Below are 24263 nucleotides of genomic sequence, written 5' to 3'. Positions count from 1 at the left end.
CAAAAAGCTTAAAAGTTTTCTAAATTATAATTGGTTAAACTTCATCGAAAAGATTATTGGTCCGATAACCTGGCAATATTAGGGAGGTGTGCATTGTATTTTTTAATGAAGAATAAGACTATGTTGATGGTATAGGAATACCACTCTCTGTAGTATTCCAATAAGGCCCGGGAAGTCCTCTTTTTCGAATTAATTTCTAGTTTAGACCTGTTGCGTTGAGGTCTACCTTAGATACATTTTGGTCAATTTCAAGATCACTTCTTAAAGAGTTGTGGAATGATGGGTTCCGTATTTTTATCTATCTTGGAAGGATACGGTAAAAGTTGGCTACCTGCTGAATGCATTGTTCAAGAAGTATTTGACAAAGGTTTCGATGTCGTTCAGGTGAGATCTTAGTCTTAACCCAATCCTGTCCTTGGAAGGAACATTTATATGCCATTTAAAAGGAAAACAACTCTGAAGGAGTTACCAAGTTTGTGTTATTCAAGGATTCTACCGATAAATGGAGAGTTTCTACTGTTTCTGTTACCTCATCATCTTTTGAATTTAGATTAGGTCTTCCAGAAGAATTAAGAGGATTAAGAGATGAAGAATTAAGCCAAAAGAGTGGTGTTGCGGGTTGTATCTTCATTCATGCTGCAGGATTCATTGGAGGTGCCAACTCCGAAGAAGGTGTCTTGAAATTAGCAAGAATGTCATTGGAAAAGAAATAAGCTTAGTCTCTGATGAACATTAGATAGTGTAATATATAGGTATATTCATAAATGTAATCATTATTATTCTGTACGATTTCAAAACTAGTTGACAGCGAGGTATAAGAGGACAAATTTGGAAAATGTAGTATTACATAAAGAACTTTTCTTACCATAATTGAACTTCTGATTCAATCCCATGAATTCTGGAATTGGTTAATTATTGCCAGAACGTTTGAAGTTTGATTAGTTTCAAGACATGAGCTGATTTTGTGAGACACAAGGTCAAAAAAATCCGCGGGAATTTATTACCTGATTTAGGATGGCGAGGAATTCCTTTCCTGATTGCGATAATAAATTCCGACAAGCAATGCAGAAGCTGGACATATGCTGGAAGAAATTCCGACAAGCAATCTAGCAAGAAGACTAGATAGGAAGAAAAACTCGCAAGTTATAACCAGTTTAATTAGACACAAATCCATCGGAACGGAAGCAGCGTAAAATTTTTATGCAAGAATTATTATGTAACACCTTATTTTTAAACGTTGAAGCGCAATTTTGAATAAATGGCATTGTCAGACAAAACAAAAGGGCGGAATTTCTGACGAGGCGAAATCAAAAGCTGGGTGGATTATGCTTCGAGAAGATTCATGTATTAGAGCTACGACTATTACGTCAGAGAAGAGAGGCCATGGATATATTGCAATATCGATGATCCAGCTTTGGAACTATTGACGACGATACCGCCAGGCCCTCAGCTTTGTGCACCAAAAAGACTTGCACATGGCGCAGGCTTTGCCCAAACAAAAAATCTTGGCTGGAATTACACTGATTGGTTGAATGATTCAATTTCCCCTCGGTCGTTATCCCCCATGTTTCAAAATACAATTGGATATTATACATTGTAATTGGACAGGATTTAGTTTCTCGTCAACTAGCACCAAATTTGTACCCGTTTCTACTGTGTAGTTCCAACAGCAAAGTTGGAATAAAAGCCATCCGATTTAGGAAGTAATTGCGCTTTTGCTTGGCACAGACAATTGGGTTGCATATCGAAACCTTAAAAATAAGTTTTGCGTAATTTTCAAATATTTTTTGATTTTTTTCATGACTTTTTTAAAGCCATTAGTTGATGATTAATCCAATGTATGTATATAAAATATGATCTATCTCATTTTATATTCCTGTTAATAACAGTTTAACATTTATGTCATATGTTTCATTCATTCTTTTAGTTAGAAAAACATAACCATAGCAAGAAATAAACCCATTCGAATATGACAGGTACAAACATACTTCATATAGATCCTGATAGAAGAGTAGGATTGAAAGTACGACACTTATCAGTCTCGCTTAAATCACAAATACCAAAACAACAACCCCTTGAAGATGAATTAGAATCCTCAACCAATTCCGAATCTCATAAGATCTTAAATGACATTAACTTTGACCTTGCAGCCGGTCAACTTATGGCAATTATGGGAGGTTCAGGAAGTGGTAAAACCACCTTGTTAAACACTTTATCACAACGAACAAATATCACCAACAAGAAACTCCGCTTTTCAGGATCCGTGAACTATATCACTGGAGATCATAAATCAATTTCTCATTCATATTTATTGCAAACTGATTACTTCTTACCCGGATTAACGATATTGGAAACCTTGAAAAGTCAAGCTGATTTAAGATTACCTTCCACCGTCACACAGATCGAAAAGAACAATTTGATTGAGTTTATATTGAATGTATTAGAATTATCACATCTCAAGAATAGTATAATCTCCTCATTTTCAAGCCAAGCAACTAGTCTTTCTGGAGGCGAACAACGAAGAGTCTCTTTAGCAATTCAATTATTATCCAAACCGGCAATTTTATTCTTGGATGAACCAACTACTGGATTAGACACCTCCAGTTCCTTAAAACTAGTTGAATTACTTCATAAATTAACCAACAATTATGGAATCACAATCATTTTATCTATCCATCAACCCAGACCCGAAATTTGTGAATTATTTGATAAGATATGTTTATTGACTCGTGGAGGTAGATTGATCTATTATGGGAATTTAACCAATGCCGAAACATACTTCAATAATCTTGAATTCATAAACACCACCACCCCAGATTCTCATCATAAAAAAACAATCATGGATCAAATTATGGATTTATCAGTCAAAGATACGACCTCGAAACAAGCGGAATTATTAACCATCTCAAGAATCAATAAACTCGTCCAGAATTGGAAATCCAATCATCCAACTACCGAAGCTGATTTCAATCCCGATGATGGTTCCATATTTCATCACAATCTAAAACTATTCGCCAGAGATAGGAGGAATCATATTTCATTCTTGAAAGAGATTCAAATCTTAACCAGTCGAACATTCCTTCTTTCTTATCGAGATTATCAAAGTCTATTAGTCCTAAACCTTGGATCTATCGTGGTTTCCATTACGGCCGGTTGGATGTTTTTCCGACCAAAACATGATCTTGCAGGTATAAGATCCTTAATATCGACCTTATATGTCACATTAGAAATGGTTGGATTTTGTCCTATGTATTTCGAAGTCGAAAGATTACATAATATCGATGGGAAGGTTTTTTATTCTGAATATCTGGAGAATTGGGTGTCAATTCCTGGATTTATAATTTCGAGAAGATTAGGAAAATTCTTAGTGGAGGATTTACCAATATCGATAATTTTCAGTGTTGTGACTTATTTCATGTGGGGATTAGATGGATTTGGGATATATTTTATAATTGTCATGATTGTTGAATTATGTTGTATGGGATCCTCAATGCTTTGTTTCTCATTAGCGCCTGATTTTGCCATTAGTTCATTGATTATTAATATCTTTTATCAATTACAAAATAGTGCTTGTGGATATTTTGTCAATGCTGAGACGATGCCGGTTTATGTTAAATGGACCAAATATATTGCTTATTTTTGGTATGGATTCGGTGCATTAACTTCCAATCAATTTACGAATTGGAAAGGTGATTGTCCATTTGATTCTGATGATATTCGATGTCAGGAATATACTGGTGAGTATCAATTGGCGATATTGGGATTTCCTACTGGATGGATCGGGGAACCTATTGGTATTTTGATTGGATGGATGATTGGATTCTTTGTCTTGTCCGGATTGGCATTCTATTTCAGATCTCATGATGTGGGTATGGCAAAGACAAGAAAGAACAAGATTGGTGGAGATGAAGATGAACATGAACAACATGAACATCAAACACAAATAACTGAAGAAACAACAGCGTTCACAGAAAAGGAAGACACTCCCAACAAGAAATTGGACTTTGAAATCAGCATCAACGACATTAATCTCCTGGTCAAACAAGGTACATTATTCAACAAGTCAAAACCATTCAAACCTCTCTTATGTGGAATAAATGCCACCTTCAAAGCAAACAAAGTCAATGTCATAATGGGTCCTTCTGGAAGTGGTAAAACCACATTATTAAACTACCTATCCAACCGATTATCGAAATCCTCAAAATATCAATCGCTGGGAAACATTTATCTCAATGATAATGAACTTCTAACCAGACAACAATTGAATAAACTTTCAGCATATGTCACCCAAACCGACAATTCCTTAATCGAAAACCTCACCGTTCGTGAAACCTTATATTATCAAGCTCGATTAAGACTACCTGAATCGGACCATCCCAATATCCCAAACATTATCAATCAATTAATCAGAAGGACTGGATTGGTAGATTGTGCAGAAACTCCAATCGGATCGGAATATTTGAAGGGTATAAGTGGTGGAGAAAAACGGAGAGTATCAATTGCAATTCAATTGCTATCTAGACCTAAGATTTTATTTTTGGATGAACCTACTTCGGGATTAGATTCAAGTACAGCAGAGACTATTTTGAGTTTATTGGATGAATTGGCGAGGGATAATCAAACCACGGTGATTTTAACTATTCATCAACCTAGTGAAGCTATGTTTTATAAATTTGGATCGTTGCTTTTGTTGAGTCGTGGAGGAAAAGTGGTTTATAATGGTTCTTCTAAGGGTATTATTAAATATTTGGGTGGATTGGGTTATCACACTCCTAAAGATGGGAATGTGGCTGATTATATTTTGGATTTAATTTCCAAAAGTGGTGATGAATCAAGTTTTGATTTTGAGTCGCGTATTGATAAATTAGTGAATAATTGGATCGTTAGGAATCAATCTCAACTTCATAATAAAAACGAAGAATTTAAAACTAGTGTTTCTGATTGCTATATTCGAAATGTCATTAATATCGAAGAATATTATCACAAGAGATTGCATTTCTTCATTACATTTCCAACTATTGTTAAACGTCAAATAATTACTTCATATCGTGCTAAAGATGTTGTCATTAGTCGTGCTGGTCAAACCATTTTTTTGACAATCATTCATACGTTATTTTTCACTCCATTAAGAAACACCCAAGCAGGTATAAGTAATCGATTAGGATTAATCCAAGAAGTGCTTAATTTATATTTCGCCGGTTTAGTGAATAATATTAGTTTGTATCCATTTGAAAGAAACTTGTTCTATCAAGAATATAAGGATGGAATATATGGAGTTGTTGAATTTGCTGGTTCATATCTCTTAAATGAATTACCAACTGAAATCATCCCCAGTTTTTTCTTTTCAGCATTAATTGTATTTGTTTGTGGATTACCTAGAACTCCTCAAATGTTCTTTGCCATGTTTTCAACTGCAGTGGTTTCGTTAAACTGTGGTGAATCTTTAGGTATACTTGTCAGTAGTGTCTTTAATCATATGGGAGTGGTAACTAATGTATTGGCTATGTTTGTCATGTTTGCTATATTTATGGGTGGTACTATGTCATTACATATGCCACAATTCTTTTGGGCTATGAATTTTATAAATCCAATGAAATATGCTGTTGCAATTTGTGCAAATTTGGGATTTGAAGACCAAATGTTTGAATGTAGTGAAGGATTGGATGAATGTGTATTCCAGACTGGTGAAGATGTTTTGGAGTATTATAATTTGCTGGCCGATATTTATTCTATGATTGGAGGATTGGTTGCATGTTTGGTTCTTTATCGTTTCATTGCGGTTAGTTCTATCTATGTTAGAGTCAAATGGTTCAATTAAGAGATGATTGTATATAGCGTATATCTTATTTATTTATTAGAAGCTTTTCTTAATTAATTTGCGTAATAGTTAATGGTTGATTGACTGCAGTGGTTGTAAAATAAAAACTTTGCAACCAAAAAAGAATCGGCTGTAAAAAATGATGACAAAATGATGACAAGTGGAAGAGTTACTGCAGAAAGTTAAAGCAGTTGTTGTTAAGCTCGGCTTGTAGGCTCAAACGGAAAGTATTGGGGGTTTGGTGATTCAGTAAGCTCTACTATAGGTGGTTTTCGTATTTAATCTACAGCTAGAAACCTGGAAGATATCGATAGAGTATCTTTCATGCTGAATGAGTTTATCTGCTGGGACCTACCGCCACACTCTCAGTCGGCCAAAAGTGTGTTAGTCGGCATGTTTTGATTTGAAACGGCTGATCCAAAGAGAATAGACGCTTTTTTGTGTCCACCTCTAGACTAAGCAATGGAACAGGACAAGTAGATCAAGTTATTAATAGAAAAACGAAGACATGAGCCTCACGGGGTAATTTTAGTGCAATTCCAATTCCAATTCCAAGTTGTAGATTTGTGTAATTTCCTTTGATTATGTAATCAAAATATCACTAAGAAAAAAGAAAATTGTTGCCACTTTTAAGATTTTTTATTTTTTATTGCGTTTTTGTTTGTTTTGGTTTGCAACAAAGGGAACAACTAAATTTATTTTTTAAAGATGATTCATTTGAAAAAACATACACACACACTTTACCACATACACAGGTTAAGAGAACTATATAAAACGGCTAGTATCACAATTAAGAATATTTTGTAAATGAGAGACATACATAGAGGTACTGAATGTTGAAGTTTCTTACTTTGAGAGGGTTTAATTATCGTCATTATACTTTAACCTAGTATAATTATGAAATGAATTCCCATGGCCATGTGTGTAAATCTAATGAATAAATAAATCATTTTCGCCTGGAATCTTTTGTGACACGCGTCAAAATAGTACATCTTTGTTTAGGTTCTTGGAATTTATTCTTCGATGCATACAAAATGGCATCGCATCCGGTTCCTCCTGAATATGTGGACACTACTGTACATTGTGATAACTAGATGAGTTCAATTTTGGTGGAAAAACCCCTCAATTCCTTATCAAATTTCTCTCGATAGTAGGCATGTTGATTTAACATTTATCTTGAACTGTATCAAAGGAGAGATATTAGAATGTTTAAATAAAGGTTCCGTAAACTAACAACTGGTACAAGTGATGAGTTAAGTTACAATTGTACCAAAAAAAAAATATTAAAAATAAAAAATTATTTTTAAATTGATTTAGATTTTATTTATTTATTTAATTACCACAATTTTTAACACATTTTCTAAATTGTCTTTATAGTATCAATTCCTAGTTTGTTGTAGTTGGTTGGTTGGTTGGTTGGTTAGTTGAACAATTACACGCTTTTTTAAAATTTATTATTTATTATTTTAAACTTTTCATAATAAAAAAATAATTTTTTTTTTTTCAAAAAGCTCCTTAAATTATTTATTTATTTATTTCTTAAATATTTCTATTCTTATCTTTTTTTTTATTTTCCTTTTCTCTTTCTTTCTTTCTTTCCTTTTAAAGATCATCCAATAAAACTACAATGTATTCTTATACTATTAATTGGTATGTATTACTACTTGCTACCGCTACTTAAGTCGTTGGATTGATGTTTGACTCTGTGTTATTTTAACTCATTATACACAAATTGACAGAGACAGATAAGCAACAGGGGAAAAAAAAGGGCAGCCGTTTCTTTTGATTTAGAATTATCCCTTAAAATATTTCAATTTGACTCAATCCCCTCCTTTTGTAAGACACAACATATACTAACAATTATATAGGCCATCCGTTGATGGTAGTATTAAATCCATTCAAATTACTGGTAATTTCGATAATTGGTCTAGATCAATTCCTGCAAAGACAGATTTAGATCATGGTTATAGCCAAGAAATTAAAGTTGCTGATAAACAAAATATTGTATTCAAATTTATCATTAATGATAATGATTGGATTACTAATGAACAATTCAAAATTGAAACTGATGAAAGTGGTAACTCAAATAATATAATTGAAGCTGATGAATTGATTGAAGAACAACCAGAACAAGAACAAACAAAGGAAGCGGCAATTGTTGAAGAACAACCAAAGGAAGCTGCAATTGTTGAAGATCAACCAAAAGAAGCTGCAATTGTTGAAGAACAACCTGAAGAACAGCCAGAAGAAGAATTTGTTGAGCCAGAAGTTGAAGAAGAAGAAGAACCAGAAGAAGAGCCAGCTGCTGAAGCTATCAAAGAAGCTCCAGTTGTTGTTGAAACTCCAGAAATTGAAGAACCAGTTCAAATTGATTCAATCAAATCTCCAAAATCTTTTGCTACTGAAGAAGACATCCTTTCCGATTTTGATGATAAAGTAGCTCCAATCTCTGCTCTTGGTGCCGCCGGCGTCACTGCAACAGCTGCTGTTGCTGCTCCACAACACTTATCTCAAGTGTTAACTTCCTCCTCTTCATTTGCTGCAGTTTCATTACCTCCATCTTCTTCTGAATATGAAAATGTCCATCCCGAAGAAGAAGAAGAACAACCAGAACAACTAGTAGAAGATCAAGAATCAAATGTCCCACCAACTACAAAATCATCTGCTGATAAGAATAATGATGAATTCACATTATCTTCAAATACTCCAGCCACAACCACCACCCGTCCAGTTTCTTCAATTCAAGATGTTAAACCAGCCTTACTTTCCAAAACTTCCGAATCTACCCTTCAAGCTAAAGTTGAAGATAAGACTACTTCTTCTTCTGGTGATTTTAAGATTCCAGGTGGATATCCAACTAGTCCAGAAGTTGGATCGGCTGCTTCTTCAACTACTGCCGCAAGTCCAAAGAAGGAAAAAACTGCAGTTAGTAAAAGAGGTAATCTTATTTCAAGATTTAAGAGCTTATTCAGATGACTATTTGGCTGGACTGCTCAATTTCCTTCACAATTTGGTAAATATCTTTCCCTTGAATAAATTTAGTTCATAATTAATTAATTAATTAACGTGTTTTTTTATATTTTACTTTGATAGAGAAACTTGGGATAATAATAATAATTGAATGAATGAATAAGTGGAGAGATGTTGTTCCCTATCAGAAGGAAGGGTGGTCGAAGCAACCAACAACCCCCCTGCCCCACTCACCATGTGGTGTTCTTGTGTATTTGTGTGCTTGTGTGTGTGTATTTTTTTTTCTTTATTGGTGGTATGAAATGTTTAGATTGTTTTAGCTTCCTTCGCTGTTTATTATTATTAAGTTTATTTAGTTTTGTAGATTTTCTCTAATATATATTGCTGTAAGTGTTTTTTTGGTAACATGACTTTATACATTATACTATCCCTTCTCCTATATGCCTAATACTACAACTATATAACATCTACTCAATTCTTCTTCTTTTTCTTCTTATTCTTCTTCTTTGAAGCACCAGCACCTCCCTCCTTCGCTACCAAAGGACTACCTTCCTTCTCAACCCTTTGTTGTTCCTGTTTAATAACCTCAGGCACGGGAGTTCCTTCATCCTCAGTAGCCTCATATTTCACATTCGTCATCAAACTACTCAATCCCAAAACATGTAAATTATTAGAATCATGAATTCCTCTAGGTCCAATAAAATTTAAAATCTTGGATAATTCTTTGATTTTATATGTGGAATATTTGATACATTTCCCAGTATGTGGTTCGAAGAGTTTAAAACTGACGGAATGGCTTGCTTTCTTTGTTGGTTGTTTTTTCTTAATACTGGAGTCACCTTCTTTGGTTGATTGCTTCTTTTTGGCAATGTTGGAATATGTTATTGATAAGGTTGTGGTTGTGGGATATGTTGCCAATAAATCAGATGACAATTGTATGAATGAATCTATATTTGATATCTTTGGCATTGTATGATTTATCTNATAAAGCTTTTCTGATGTCTATTGGTTTACCCAAGTAGTTGTGCCAGTAAGTTGTGAAATTATAAATGTCGATTAAATTTTTCTCTATAAATTAAATTTTACAGTTTAACATGAAGAAAAGTTCAAAAAGAGAAATTACAAATTTTTTACATATTAGATAAATAACCTGTAAAACAAATCTATCTATATTTCACAGCAGTACCCTTCTCTCTTCTAGCTTGTAACTTTTGTTGACGTTTAGAAGTACCACTTGATTGTTGCTGCTGTTGTTGTTGTTGATCTTCACCTACAGCTTGTGCATTACCTTTTCTGTTTAATAAAAATGGACTAACAATTCCATATAATTTATAAATTACAAATCCAGGAATAATTAAATATAACCACCAAATTTTATTACTTCCAATTACAATCATCAAAATATTAAATCCCCAAGTCAAATAAACAACATCGAAGAAATATTCAAACAATCCCCCAGATTGATGAATATCATCACCGGATCTAATTAATTTTTGGACTCCACTACCCTCGGTCACATATTTTGGTCGACCTGATTTTTCTAAATTATATTCAATTATAAAACTTGGTATTGATAATATTAACCATGGTTTATATGATGATGGACGTTTGAATACAAATATTACAAAAATTGAAATGACGTTGATTATGAGGGTTATTAAATGAAGTTGGTTTAATGTCTTGGTGTTGGCGACTGCCAATTTCTTTGTACTTCCAGATGCCATTGTCTAATGATGTCCTTCTCTATGGTGATTGAAACTTGTGACCAGACTTGATTTTTTTTTTGGCTTTTGACCGACGAAAGCGAGCAATAAATTCGGAGTTGATAGAAGAGGTAGTGTAAGGATCAATTCTGACCAAAAGTTCATTATGAGGTAGATAAAGTCAACCTTCAAGGAATTAAGTCATTGGCTTGAACCAATTGGCTGTTTAGATGCTAGCTCATCGTTTATAGATGTTAGATTTATCACATCTTATAATTGTATCCCCTTTCCAGGAATTGTCAATTCTTAGCCACGCTCCACATATGTGGCTGCAAAAAATTGATAGCATCCATCCTAAGCACTTCTTTGAGTATGGGCAAGAATAGGTAAGAACAGTTTATATCTTGAAAGCAACCTGATATAGTCTTAGACAAAATGTTTCTCAAGTATCTTATTGATGCTTCTAAAAAATTCAAAGAAAATGAATGTCAACGGAAGACTAAGCTCAAAGCTTTTGCGGTGGAAGGCGCTATAATGTTCTAAAATATCCCTTTGTTTGGACGATTCGTAAGTTGATCCAATCATTTTGGTTCAAAGTTTATGAATTTTAAAGAGTCCTCCAGTGTTTGACCTACCTAGCATCTTCTCAGCACTTCTGAAAACATGCGCGGGCAGATCTTATATCATCTATCAATGATACTCTACATTACACTTTACGTTTATAATTCAAACTCTTAATATTGACCTATACATTCAAACAACCTTGTTTACTTGTCATGGTGATCACGGAGATCATCTATGACGCATATGATCGTAGAAACAATGGAAATTATTAAAAATTACTACTATACAAAATATCATGCGCCTAACGTACACATAGAGATGCACCCTCAGAATCTGTCTACTTCTTTTTGGCTTGTTCCTTTGGTAATTGAATCTTACTAATATATTTCCCAATCACAAGACTCTTTAATTGTTCATATTTAGGTAAATAAGCAGGGAATCTAGTAGATAATAATTGCTTAGCCTTCATATCAAATTGATCAATTACTGCTTTGGTATATTGATTAGCATCATATCTAAACTTATTAAATGCTAATACAACTCCAAAGACAACAAATCTAAATAAAGTGGTAATGATATCCCATTTAATTAATAAATTGATTAAAACAGTTGGAATTAATTGAAATCCACAAAGTAATAAACACATGATTTCTGCATTTGATGCAGCAACTAAAGCTGGTTGATTATAAGTTTGAGTAAATCTATTAATCATTGAGTTTAATTTTTGTTGAGCAGCAATACTAGATGGTAAAACAATTGGTAATAAATGGTTTTGGAAATAATTCAAAATATGGAAAATTGCAAAAATTATAAATGAATAAAGACTACCTCCAATTATTCCTATTTTAAAACTGGTTAAATAAAATACCACGGCTAAACTTAAATATTGAACATTTTCATCACGTAATAATCTTATTGAAATTACTACTGATTTTCTAAAATATAATTGTTTAATAACAATTATATAAGTGATTATAATTGATAATAATGTAAAACGATAATATGTTATTGATGAACGTGGATTCCAAAATCCAGTAATAGTACTCAACAAGAAAAATAATACAGCAAACACATGACCTAAGAACCAATAGAATTGTTGTGTCTTTGCTAATGTGATCAATTGTTGTAATGGAGGTTGTTGTCTAAGGGGAGTGCTATTGGCATTTGATGCGGTGTTGGAAGACATCTTTGGATGGCAAAGTTCGAAATGTTCGGAATCAAGGGGGGGTTACTAACAATCTAAATTAATTAGCTTCTTAAATTAGTTCAATTGGAAGGGTTATCTAATTATTGTATCCAACTGATAATGAAAATTCCAATAACTTTTGTTAAATTTAAAAGGAGAAGAAAATTTAATGTGTTAAATTATCAGGGCTCCTTTTTTTCTTCATTGATTGTAGATCCAAATCAATTGATGAAAGAATCCTTTAGAAAAATAAAGAAGCAAAAAAATCAAAATCAAAACAAAGGTCGTGTGAGTTGTCTAATCTCAACACCACATAAAAAAAATTGCTGCAAATTTGGCGCATTATTAATTTGCAACTACTCAACTCCCTCATATTCTATGCAAAAGCTTTATAACAAAACTTTAAATTAAAGTATTATAAACTATAAATTAATTAAAATATTAAGAAACAATTGACAGTTAATGAAAAATTGTTATAGAAATGAATAAATACTAACAAAAAAACAAATATTAATTAAGGGGAAGTCATAAACTGTCATCAAAATCATGCAATACAAATCATATTCCATTGACACTCAATGGAAAATCAAAAAGCACCCAACTAAACTTCTTCTTCGTCTCTAACTGCAGGAACACCGGCTGGAGCAACAGCAGTATCACCGGAGTGTCTTGGAGTAGTGTCAAGTTCCTTTTCTTGTGCTGGAGAGGCATCTCTTCTACCGAAGTGACCGAGATTTCTGAAAAATTCTTCATCAACGTTACGAACAGCAATCCAAGTTAAAATGGTTGGGAGAAGACCAAAGTTAATTAAATCCAAGATACCATAGAATACAGCTTCTGAATCTGGTTGGATAACATTACCACCTTCAGATAAACCCCAACAAATTGGATACAAGACCCAAACAACAATAGCAAAGATAATAAGGAAATTACCAAATGTTGACTTTACAGTTTCACGTAATGAATAGTGAAGATCAACACTAACCAAATAAATAACAAACAATAAAGCAAACACACCGAAAGTGAAATAACCCCACTTATAAGATGATTCAATCAAAGCACCAATCAATAAAGCCAAGACAAAAACTTCAATAGCCAAAAACTTAGTAAATAAGCCCAGGAAAAGTGAAATAAATCTGGAAATTAAATCAGTGTCATCATTAGCAGTCAAATGAGTATGAGTGGTGACTTCAAATACAGCCAAAACCAATGGCCATGCCAAGAACCAACCAATAAACTTGGAATAAAAGATTTGTCTAACACCAGTACCTGCATGGGTAAATTCAACAGGAATACCAGTGTTACCTAAATTGGAAGCATATGTATAATATGCATATGTCATAACTGCATTGGTAAATAATGGAATCGTCAACAATGCCTTCTTAAGCCCACTCTTTCTAACACTAGTTAAACTATACATAAACCCATGAGCAACCATGAGCACACCAAAAACAGAAAAGGCAGCCCATAACCAACTACTACCATGTTCTGTAAGATGGATATTGATATCTGCAGCAGGGGGGTTAATATTGACAGCGGTGTTACGCTTAACTAATTCGTCAATGTACATTACTTATTAATAATAAATTCTAAAAATCGTGTTTTGTGAAAAGTTGCAAAAATTTCTGTGTGAAGGAAATTAATCTAATGATGTAATAAAAATAAAAAAGAAAGAAAACAGAAATCTAAATATTTCAATTGGAAATAGGGGTAGTTTCAACAGATATTTATACCCCATTGAATCTTCTCCATTCAGAAGTTGATCATGCAAATAGCAAGTTCAAAGTAATAAGGGTTAAATTAATCAGTTCATTAGTAATTGGCTTTGGTGGGCCAGCAACCGAACTTAACTCCTGATTACCCAAATGCAAAAAAAAATTATTTTTTAGGTAAATAATTAAGAAAAAATTTAGACATGATCACGCACATGTCAAAAATAAAATTTAATCCCGTTCTATCCTTAATTTTCCGGTAAGAATTCTTTTACTTTCCTTACTATTCTACAATAATGATTCATTATTATTTTGGTTTAGCCGTGCTTTCCTATGTCCCCTCAGTTTTAAATCAAAGAAAAATCTCTCCACCTGATCCATTGTGATTACAAACGTTTTCATGTTTCAATTTCTTTGGGAACTACATTGATCACCAAATCTTATGTTCTAGATGTAATTGTACTGCCTTAGGGATGGCTTCCTAAAGTGGTGGGTGCAGGATACATAATGCAGAACTTGTATCACGTCAAATCGGTAACATAATCCGTTTTGCAAATCACCAGGCATGACTCACGGTGGAATTGGATTTTTTTCGGGAAAGCAAAATGTCAATACGGTAGTTACGGATGCAAAAAAAAAATAAGGATACTTGTAAAAACCACACAATGCAATAAGTCATCAAGATTCTTCAAGAATAATGACTCGTGTAGAATTTTTTTAGAAATCACGAGAGAAATGGTTTATTAATGTTCAACTCGGTGAATAATACCGGAATGTTTCGACCATATCCTTATTCGGCCTTTGTCTTGAATAATAAACATCCGTATCATTCTATCCGCGTTAATTCGGAACCGTTCATACGTACGGATCTGCAGGTGTCAAACATGATATAATACAAGTGACATCGCTTCTACATATCTTGTCGGTCCCCATCATCCGATGATATCCTTTTCAAACATTTCTCCAACGGATATGTCAGTGGTGAGCAGCCTTTCTCTTTAGCCGTAGCCTTGCCGTGTGTATCACAAATCAAGAATCACTTTTGAAAAATATAACGGTCAAACTTGGAGAAAAAAATATCGTGACAATGGAACTATTCGGAAAACGCGCATGGACTATGACAATAGTCAATATCATACGATTCCACCTAGATCATACAATGGCTTAATAAACCTTTTCAGTATGTTTCGTATCTCGGCTAGGATGTTGATTTAGAGGAAGAGTTTGAATGATGGCGATCAGCATGAGTGTAGTCATTCTGCGTATTTTTTGTCGGCACAATTCGGGATGACTCAAACCGAGCAAATTTGCTACCGTTTCAAAATATTCGTAATCTGCTTGATGGGAATCTCGGATTGGATTTGTTTACACATCTGCAATTGAATCTAATATGAATAGTTGCTACTTGGGAGACTTTCGGTGTTTGTGCTTGAGTGTCTCAATATCCGTGGTAGTGAGTTGTTTCAACCTTTTTAGTAGCGCATCTTCCATAACCAAATTGATTGTCGTATGATCAACATTCTTGAAAACTAAGAGCTGTGTCTTTCGGACAGAGGTCTTTGTGTAAAGCTGTGGCTTTCGGACAAATCTCGCTGTGTAAAGCTGTATCTTTCGGACAAAGGTAGTTGTGTAACTGTTCCATATCAACTTCATTTGGTTCCTATGGGGAACATGATGAGAACTATTTTTAGGAGTTCTTGTGTCCAATTGGTAGTGTGTTTTTCTCTTTGGCAATAAACTCTGTGTCTTTATACAGTTACTTAACATATGATAGTTTCTAACTCGGGGTAAATAGAGGTTTTCGATCCCAATTGAATCTACCAGAGTAGTTAGTTACTTGCACAAATAAAAAGCTTTTGTTAGTCGCAAAATTGGGGGTTTTGATTTTGCAGCCATTCTCCTACCCCTTAAAATGATACAGACAAAACGTATTTTAAACACTATAATATATAAATTAATTAGACTAAAAAAGCAATTGACAGATCTGTCATAATAGAAGCTTAGAAATAAATACAAAACCGATAGAATTAAGGCATGCATTTACTGAATTTTTCCCACCTAAACTTCATCAACAGCAGTAACACCAGCTGGAGCAACAGAAGTGTCACCAGAATGAGTTGGGGTAGTATCAATTTCCTTTTCATTTGCAAGGGGAGAAGCATCACAATAGTGGCAGAAGTTCTTAAAAAATATCTCATCAACATTACCAATAGCAATCCAAGTCAAAATGGTAGGAACAATACCAAAATTGATTAAATCTAAGATTCCGTCAAACACAGCTTCTGAATCAGGTTGGATAACATTTCCACCTCCAGATAATGCCCAACAGATTGGATATAAGATCCAGACGACAAGAATAAAGATAATGAGGAAGTTACCAACTTTTGACTTGGCTGAATTTTTGAATGAATGGAAAAGATCAGCACCAACCAAGAAGATAAGGGATAATAACCCAAATACACCAATGGCAAAGAACCCCCATTTATAAGTTGACAAAACAACCGATCCAACCAAAACACCCAATACGTAAACCTCAATAGCGACAATCTTAATAAATAATCCCAGGAAAAATGAAACAAATCTTGAAAGTATACCACGGTTACCAGTAGCAGTTAAATCTGGATGAGTTATGACTTCGCAAGTAGCCAAAACCCATGGCCAAGCCAAGAACCAAGCAATAATCTTAGAATAGAAAACTTGTCTAACACCAGCATCTGCATGGGTAAATTCAACAGGGACACCAGCATTACCCAAATTGGATGCATAGATGAAATATGCACCTGTCATAATTATAGTCGTAATTAAAGGACTTATGAATAATGCCCTCTTAACTCCATTGGTTTTAATATACATAAAGGCATTAACTACCATAAGCAAGCCGAAAACAGAAAAAGCAGCAAATAACCAATCACTACCATGTTCCGTAATATGGATATTAACACCCGGAGCATTCGCATTGACATCAATAGCAGTGTTACGTTTAATAAATTCTTGAACGTACATAATTAATTATTAATAATTCAGAAAAATTTGTATTGTGAAAATATAGTTGCAAAATTTTCTTATATGGAAATATAATGATAAAATTTTTAGAAAAAAAAAGCAGGAGAAATAGGGGTAAGCTTCCAGAGGTATTTATAGCCAAAGGATTAATGTATCTTGGTAAGCCGTAATGAAATAGACGTCTGTTTTTGAGTATGGCTAGGAAAACGGAATAAACACCTGGTTGAAAAAATAAATTTTGCGGCAATTTTACATGATCTTACATAGACCGGCAAATTAAAGCCTTTTTGATATTGATTAACCAACTATTTACAAAACAATGGTATTCAATTGAGGCTTTGTCGTATTAACTGTTTGCATACCAATTGGGTCCTTGCTCGTTATGTTGTGTAAGTTATTATAGATAAGAGATGGAATAGATGCCATCATCTGAATGAAGAGCAACGTTAAGAAAAAAATTCGCTCGTTTAGTGTTTTAGCTATCGGTAATATAGTTACTATTTTTTGGTCAGCCGTTCCATCTCAACCTTAATCCCTCATTTCCAGCTAATATCGTCCCACTTATTTCCCCTTTGATGTTCGAAAACTTTTTTGTGGAGATGATGACACAAAATCTCAGACGATTGTTGCAAAAAAATATTAAGCTTCTGAATAGCCGCGCATCAGAATCGGTCGACTTTTTAAGGTACGATGGCCGTAATTACTTTTATAGAGGGTTTACAACTGATTTCTGCGTTAAAAATATATATCTTATGGTCGGTTATTTATTCAAAAGAAACAGCAGTAACGACGGACTTTGCCTGTATTTTGTGCATTGGAATGCATACTCATTCCGGTAAGTGGGTCTAGTACTTTTCAATCGATAGGCATATCATACGAACGCACTTCATTCAAATAGCCCCGGGACCAACAAATCTCTCTGAATTCTTTAAGTAATTGCAACTCTCTGACCTTGTCTTAACTGCTCTAGAACAGAATCATTAATCTGACCATGTGAATCACAAATCAAACATTTCAATTTCTTTGAAAAATAAAATGGTACGACAGGAATGAAAAACAACGTGACACAATATATTGAACGGACCGGGAAAGCAGATTGATTATGACAATGGCCGCAATAACATGCGATACCACCTATTTCTGGTAATGGCTTAGTAAACTCTTTAACTATTCGGAATGTCGGTTAGTAATATGGTTTGCATCGTATGTTCGGAAATCATTATACGTCTGGAGTCACTTGCTTATAGTCGCTTGCATATTTCCTCTCGGGAACGATTCACCATAATTCAGAATCGTTCCGGGTCCTCAGTTCAACAGCTTTGTCATCTTGATGACCCTTCTGATCGCCTCGGGTTAAATACGTCGTGTAGTAATCGGTTATTGATGTCATAATGGAATTTAGGCTCGACTATATCAGATCATCATCGGCAATAGGTAATATCCGGGGAATGTACGCTCGTTTCCAAATTGCCTGATTCCTAAAAATTGAAAATTGATTATACATACCTCCAAATATAAAGAACATTTCTAATAGTTACTAAGCTTTTGGTGTCTGTTATTAAGTGGTTCTCTTGTATTTGGTAAAAAGAAGTATATTGAAAGCAGTAAAATTTCACTGAAAATAAGTTTTCTTTTCAAATGGCCCAGATACTTAAACGAAATAAGCGACCCCTTAGTTCATTTTTATATTCTACACCGCCAAGACAATGGAAAAGCTCATGTATCTCCGTGCGCAGTGATTAGACTTTACAGCAAAGTAAAATTAATGGCTCGATCTACGTGTTGGGTCGTATTTAGTAGTAATTGTTTGCAGTCTAGTTGAAATTCTCGTTTATTATGTATTTATTTTGTAGTTCAGTGCTAAAGCTTCGATGACTCTCATAAATCTGAATACCAGGCAATTTTCACAAATGTTAGAGAACACCGAAGTCAGAAGACACTAAGAAAAACTAAAGAAAAGCTAATCACATTCATTGAGTCCATACAACAATCTCTAAAATTTTAATCTTAATTTCCCGTCTTTTAAAAAGTCTAATTATTCAGCACTCTCGCCTCGCCAGTCACCTATGCCTCTTCCATAATTCCCCAAATAATTATCTAACCAATCATAACTGGTTGTCCCTGTCGTAATCGATCAATAGCAGTATCATCAATTTGTCCATTCGTACCACAAATTGAACATTTTAATCTCTTTGTGAAATAAAATGGTAAAACTGGGATGAAGAATAATGTAACGCAATTAATTGTCCTAATAGCATATGCTGATTGATTATGACAATGGTTACAATAGCAAGGAATGTGTCCTACGTCTGGTAATGGTTTATTGAATTCTTTGACTAGATTTTCTTTGTTAGTATGTGTTTGATGTTGTTTGGAATCTGAATGAATCTGGTCGCTTTCGCACGGGATGATTCGGAATACCTCATAAAGCTAGGATATCAACTCAATTACCTATTAATTACACAGCATGAGACTCTGAAGGATAATTTGACTTGAATCTGACATCTAGCAACTGACTGTTGACATTCAATGGACCCCTAAAGATGGCATACATTCTCAGAATTGTCTCGATGGCAAAAGCTTCCATTTGACATTATCGATTGAATATACTTACATCCAATAAGAAAGAAACAGAAATCCATTCTTTATTAGCCAATAGTATCTTATCAATTCTTCCTGTGGAGGATGAGTAATCTCCTATTTCTGAATCAGAATGCTAAAAGAAGGCTTATATAGTTTAAATAGCAACAAGGCACACAAAAAAAATTGTTAGATCCTAGGTGAGTCTTGTACTGCATATAAATCGAATGAATAGTAGCTTGGCAACTATACATATTCCAGGCTGAGGTCATAACGGAAGAAAGACACTGATACTTCCTTCCTATCTGATATTAATGTCTTTTCTTCTTCTTGAGAAGAGTGATGGTTGGCTAGTGGACTATTTTTATTGATTTACAACCAAGGTACATCGGCAAGCAGTAGCTCTTATAAGTGAACATTGGGAAGCGGAGAGGAGTTCCGTTTCCTTGCAATTGGGATTACAGAACTAACAAGAAAATCAATAATTTTAATACAAGTGATGGAGTCACAGTTGACATTTAGTATCAGGAATTGAATAGATCTAGGTAGAAGAAAATGGGAAATCTTCGAGAATCTTTCGATGAAAAGTTGCTTACTAACAATGAAGTCCCAGTTAGATTGACATAAGTCGACTTTAGAATGGTTAAGTATTCCTAGACTTAAAGAAACTGATCATATTAATTTTCAGCCTCACTCTGGTATCATTCCTTAGGTAAAATTTTACGTGGAAGAAGTGATTGTCTCTGGACGCTTTAGTAACTTCTTTTGAATTAGCTTGTTTTCATATTTGGTCTGAGGTAATTTCATCAAAGAAGAGTTAATTTTCTAATATTTGTGGTATAATTGTTCAATTGGTCAGGCTAAGGGCAAAGTCTTTTCCGGTCTATTTCAATATTTGAAGGAATCATTGTTTATGGCTGCAAAAATGATTTGCGGCTTTTTCTACCCCTTTCAACCAATAAAGGCGGAATTCCCCGAGGAATCTTTACTATTGGAACATCTGCTCACTCATTGGTCGTGTGATAAAAAGTTGCCTTGAAAATTAGAAGAACAATCAAAATATTATAATTGAATAACACTATTTGAATAGGTTTAATTTAAGTGGAAACGACCACTTTCCTAATTGGGAAACACACGTGCTTTCCGCCCGCAACGTTTTTGATTTTGTGGTTCATAACCAACAGTCTAGTTTTCTGTTTTGGATTATCTGACCTAGTAGACGTTATTAAGGAGTTAAAGAATGTTTGGCGAATGGTATTACTTGATAGTATTCACATATTGTAATGCCCTATGAGTAGTGATTATTAATAAAAAGGTGATGAGTTTGAGTCAAAGATTTTAAAGAATAAAATTAATGCTTAAAAAATATTTCAAAACTTTCGTTAATACAAATTTATTTTTCTTAGTGTTTTCAATAGAAGAGAAGAAATGGCCACTTTTTCAAATCCAACAAACTTGATCCTTTCTATTGTTCTTAAACGCCTTTGTATCTGTACTGCTTCTGTTGTCTGGGTATTCGTATATTGCTATTAATATTCCAATAGTTATTGCAGGATTCTTTATCTAGGTCCATTACTTGCTTGCTTTGTGTCGTGAGTTACAATGTATTCTTTAACAAAAACTTTTGCGTCTCTTTATTAAAATTTCATGAGCCCAGTAAAGCCTTTCGAATTTCACTTTCAGCTTTTAATCTCCTAATTGAATATCAACTTTTCCTATTCAAACGCCGAATACTTAAATAGTTTAATTATCCTCAAGTATCAAAACTAAGCTTTATTTGAGTTTCTTCAGCCATTTCTTGTCTAAGAAAATTTTTAACACTTTTTTTAGAAGAGAAAGAGAGACACCAAGTGGTGTTAGTTGTAAATTTAAAATACAAAGAAAAAAAATTGTTTTGCCAATTTTATTTACAACAAGGAGACAACAATTTTTAGCAACAGATTTACTAACCTTTTACCAACCTCCCACCAAACTAGTAAGCTACCGAAGCGTTCTTATATACCATCTGTATAACCTTGCATTCCCTTATTTGACTATTGCTATATTTACACCTGAACCATCTTATTGCTGTTACAGCCCACCCACGCCCCAGAAAATAGAAGATTTGAACATTAAATGAAGTTCTCCCATTCCTTACAATTCAACGCGGTACCGGAATGGTCTTCCAAGTATATTGCCTATACAACTTTAAAGAAGTTAATCTATTCCTTACAACGAGATAGTTTAAGAAGAAGTCATGAAGGAGCAGAAACTACTGATTTCGAAGCTGCTAATTTATTATCTGATGGATATGCTTCAACTGGTCAACTAGGAGAAGGAGAAAGTGCCACTACTGTATTTATTGCTGCTCTTGATGCCGAATTAGCAAAGATCGATTCCTTTTATCAACAGCAAGAAACCTTTATTTTCAAAAGCATTGATGATTTAATGATTGACATCGAACATTTTGAACAGGAAATCGATGCATCATTATCCTTAGCAAAGGGATTCAGACCAAGAGGTAGAGCTGTATCTGATCTTTCACCCGATCAGCTTCTTACTACTGACCCAGATACTGAATTTACTCAAGCCGAAGAAGAAGAAATTGGAGATATAAGTGGAGACGAAGATGCTGAACCTCAGGTTCCAAGATCTAGATTTTCTTCAATGCCAAATATCGGACCTCAAGCTCATACTTTGGCCCACTCTCGCTCTATAGATGAATACCTCAAATCACCAACTTCTCCACAAATTTGGAATAATTTGAATCAATTTTCAAGTACAACTAATTTACCTCCTCAATTAATTTTATTAAGTGAAAGTAGAATTATTTTAAGAAAACGTATCATTGGTTTATTCACAACTTTATCAGAATTGAAATCTTATATTGAATTAAATAAAACTGGGTTTAAAAAAGCATGTAAGAAATTTGATAAATCATTAAATACAAATATTAAAGATGAATATTTAGAAAATTTACCTAAAAATTCATATACTTTTCAACCTTCAACTATGAAAAAAGTGGATGATCGTCTTGACGCTTTGATTAAACTTTATGCATTAGTTTGTAATCATGGGGATGACTTAGAAACTGCCAAATCTGAATTATCGGTTCATTTACGTGAACATGTTGTATGGGAAAGAAATACCGTTTGGAGAGATATGATCGGTTTAGAAAGAAAATCATATGCGGCTAATTCTCAATTAGTTGAAGGTCGTGATAGAATAAGAGAAAAGAATGAAGATCTTAGAGATAGTGGTAAATTAAAGCAACAATTTAATTTATCATTGAAAAACCCAGTCATTTTAAAATTCTTAATTATTTCAGCCATAACGATAACTTTACTTAATCTATCTCCATTTAGTGATAAAGCTCAAAAGAATTGTTTTGCCTTGTTAATATGTGCATCATTACTTTGGGCTACTGAAACTATTCCATTATTTGTCACTTCCTTATTGATACCGTTATTAATTGTCAATCTAGAAGTTATAAAAAATGATGATGGATCCATTATGGAAGCTATAGATGCATCGAAGTTTATTTTATCAACCATGTGGAATTCGGTTATTTTGTTATTATTAGGTGGTTTCACGTTAGCAGCTGCATTATCTAAATATCATATTGCTAAATTGATATCTACTTGGATTCTTTCAAAAGCCGGTACAAATCCATCCGTAGTATTATTGACTATTATGGGAGTTGCCCTTTTTGCATCAATGTGGGTTTCTAATGTTGCAGCACCAGTGTTATGTTTTTCATTAATCCAACCATTATTAAGAACATTGCCTAAAGGATCACAATTTATTAATGCATTAATTTTGGGTATTGCTCTTGCTTCAAATATCGGAGGTATGGCATCTCCAATCGCTTCTCCACAAAATATGATTGCTATTGGATCAATGGATCCACAACCTTCATGGGGTCAATGGTTTGTTATTGCTTTACCTGTCTGTATTTTGTCATTATTATTAATTTGGATTTTCTTGTTGATTACATTTAATTGTAATTCAAGAAACACTCATTTAGTTGCAATTAGAACCATTGATGATAGATTTTCTGCTATTCAATGGTATATTATTTCAGTTTCAATTGGGACTATTTTCCTTTGGTGTATTGCTTCTAAATTAACTGGTATATTTGGAGAAATGGGTATTATTGCCTTAATCCCAATTATACTTTTCTTTGGATCTGGATTATTAACCACGGAAGATTTTAATAATTATCCTTGGAATATTGTCGTTTTAGCAATGGGTGGTACTGCATTAGGTAAAGCCGTTGCCTCATCGGGATTATTAGCAACCATTGCCGTTACAATCCAACATCAAGTTGAAGGCTTTAGTTTGTTTGGAGTTACTTTAACTTTTGGATTATTGATTTTAACAATGGCTACATTTGTATCTCATACTGTTGCAGCCTTGATTATTATTCCATTAGTTAGTGAAATCGGTAATGCTATGCCAGAACCTCATCCAAGATTATTGATTATGGCAAGTGCTTTATTATGTTCAGCAGCCATGGGTTTACCAACCTCGGGATTCCCTAATGTTACTGCAATTTGTATGACTGATGAATTTGGTACCCCATATTTAACAGTTGGTACATTTATTACAAGAGGTGTACCAAGTTCAGTCATTGCATATATAATGATTGTTACTATTGGTTATGCCACTATGAAAATTATCAATTTCTAAAGGGGTAATAAAAAATCAGGGAAAGCAAAAATATAAAAGAGAAATTATGTTTATAA

General features: G+C 33.8%; 10 protein-coding genes across 10 annotated transcripts; 4 read left to right on the top strand and 6 right to left on the bottom strand. All coding sequences in view use genetic code 12, as the record gives it.

The window, feature by feature from the left end:
- Positions 1-276: 276 nt before the first annotated feature.
- Positions 277-713, top strand: J8A68_001866 (uncharacterized protein; the record flags this gene model as incomplete). Its single annotated transcript, XM_049405555.1, has 2 exons — positions 277-384; positions 447-713. 2 exons carry the CDS (start codon positions 277-279, stop codon positions 711-713), a joined length of 375 nt encoding a protein of 124 aa, XP_049264873.1.
- Positions 714-1969: 1256 nt separating this feature from the next.
- On the top strand, positions 1970-5818 carry ROA1 (Roa1p; the record flags this gene model as incomplete). The annotated part of the gene is made up of 1 exon (XM_049405554.1): positions 1970-5818. One exon carries the CDS (start codon positions 1970-1972, stop codon positions 5816-5818), a length of 3849 nt encoding a protein of 1282 aa, XP_049264872.1.
- Positions 5819-7445: 1627 nt separating this feature from the next.
- J8A68_001864 (uncharacterized protein) lies at positions 7446-8794 on the top strand (the record flags this gene model as incomplete). Its single annotated transcript, XM_049405553.1, has 2 exons — positions 7446-7468; positions 7687-8794. The coding sequence occupies 2 exons, from the start codon at positions 7446-7448 to the stop codon at positions 8792-8794; spliced, it is 1131 nt and encodes a 376-aa protein (XP_049264871.1).
- A 465-nt stretch (positions 8795-9259) lies between these two features.
- On the bottom strand, positions 9260-9757 carry J8A68_001863 (signal recognition particle subunit; the record flags this gene model as incomplete). Its single annotated transcript, XM_049405552.1, has 1 exon — positions 9260-9757. The coding sequence occupies one exon, from the start codon at positions 9755-9757 to the stop codon at positions 9260-9262; it is 498 nt and encodes a 165-aa protein (XP_049264870.1).
- Positions 9758-9951: 194 nt separating this feature from the next.
- J8A68_001862 (uncharacterized protein) lies at positions 9952-10512 on the bottom strand (the record flags this gene model as incomplete). The annotated part of the gene is made up of 1 exon (XM_049405551.1): positions 9952-10512. One exon carries the CDS (start codon positions 10510-10512, stop codon positions 9952-9954), a length of 561 nt encoding a protein of 186 aa, XP_049264869.1.
- An 880-nt stretch (positions 10513-11392) lies between these two features.
- J8A68_001861 (uncharacterized protein) lies at positions 11393-12241 on the bottom strand (the record flags this gene model as incomplete). The annotated part of the gene is made up of 1 exon (XM_049405550.1): positions 11393-12241. One exon carries the CDS (start codon positions 12239-12241, stop codon positions 11393-11395), a length of 849 nt encoding a protein of 282 aa, XP_049264868.1.
- Positions 12242-12842: 601 nt separating this feature from the next.
- On the bottom strand, positions 12843-13811 carry J8A68_001860 (opsin family protein; the record flags this gene model as incomplete). Its single annotated transcript, XM_049405549.1, has 1 exon — positions 12843-13811. One exon carries the CDS (start codon positions 13809-13811, stop codon positions 12843-12845), a length of 969 nt encoding a protein of 322 aa, XP_049264867.1.
- Positions 13812-16011: 2200 nt separating this feature from the next.
- Positions 16012-16956, bottom strand: J8A68_001859 (uncharacterized protein; the record flags this gene model as incomplete). Its single annotated transcript, XM_049405548.1, has 1 exon — positions 16012-16956. The coding sequence occupies one exon, from the start codon at positions 16954-16956 to the stop codon at positions 16012-16014; it is 945 nt and encodes a 314-aa protein (XP_049264866.1).
- Positions 16957-19053: 2097 nt separating this feature from the next.
- On the bottom strand, positions 19054-19543 carry J8A68_001858 (uncharacterized protein; the record flags this gene model as incomplete). The annotated part of the gene is made up of 2 exons (XM_049405547.1): positions 19054-19344; positions 19421-19543. 2 exons carry the CDS (start codon positions 19541-19543, stop codon positions 19054-19056), a joined length of 414 nt encoding a protein of 137 aa, XP_049264865.1.
- Positions 19544-21651: 2108 nt separating this feature from the next.
- Positions 21652-24207, top strand: PHO91 (Pho91p; the record flags this gene model as incomplete). The annotated part of the gene is made up of 1 exon (XM_049405546.1): positions 21652-24207. One exon carries the CDS (start codon positions 21652-21654, stop codon positions 24205-24207), a length of 2556 nt encoding a protein of 851 aa, XP_049264864.1.
- Positions 24208-24263: the final 56 nt, after the last annotated feature.

Source organism: Hemisphaericaspora subhashii, assembly GCF_019202705.1.
Source record: "Hemisphaericaspora subhashii strain CBS 10753 chromosome Unknown scaffold64, whole genome shotgun sequence".
Taxonomy (NCBI): domain Eukaryota; kingdom Fungi; phylum Ascomycota; class Pichiomycetes; order Serinales; family Debaryomycetaceae; genus Hemisphaericaspora; species Hemisphaericaspora subhashii.
This window is presented reverse-complemented; position numbering and strand designations above follow the sequence as displayed.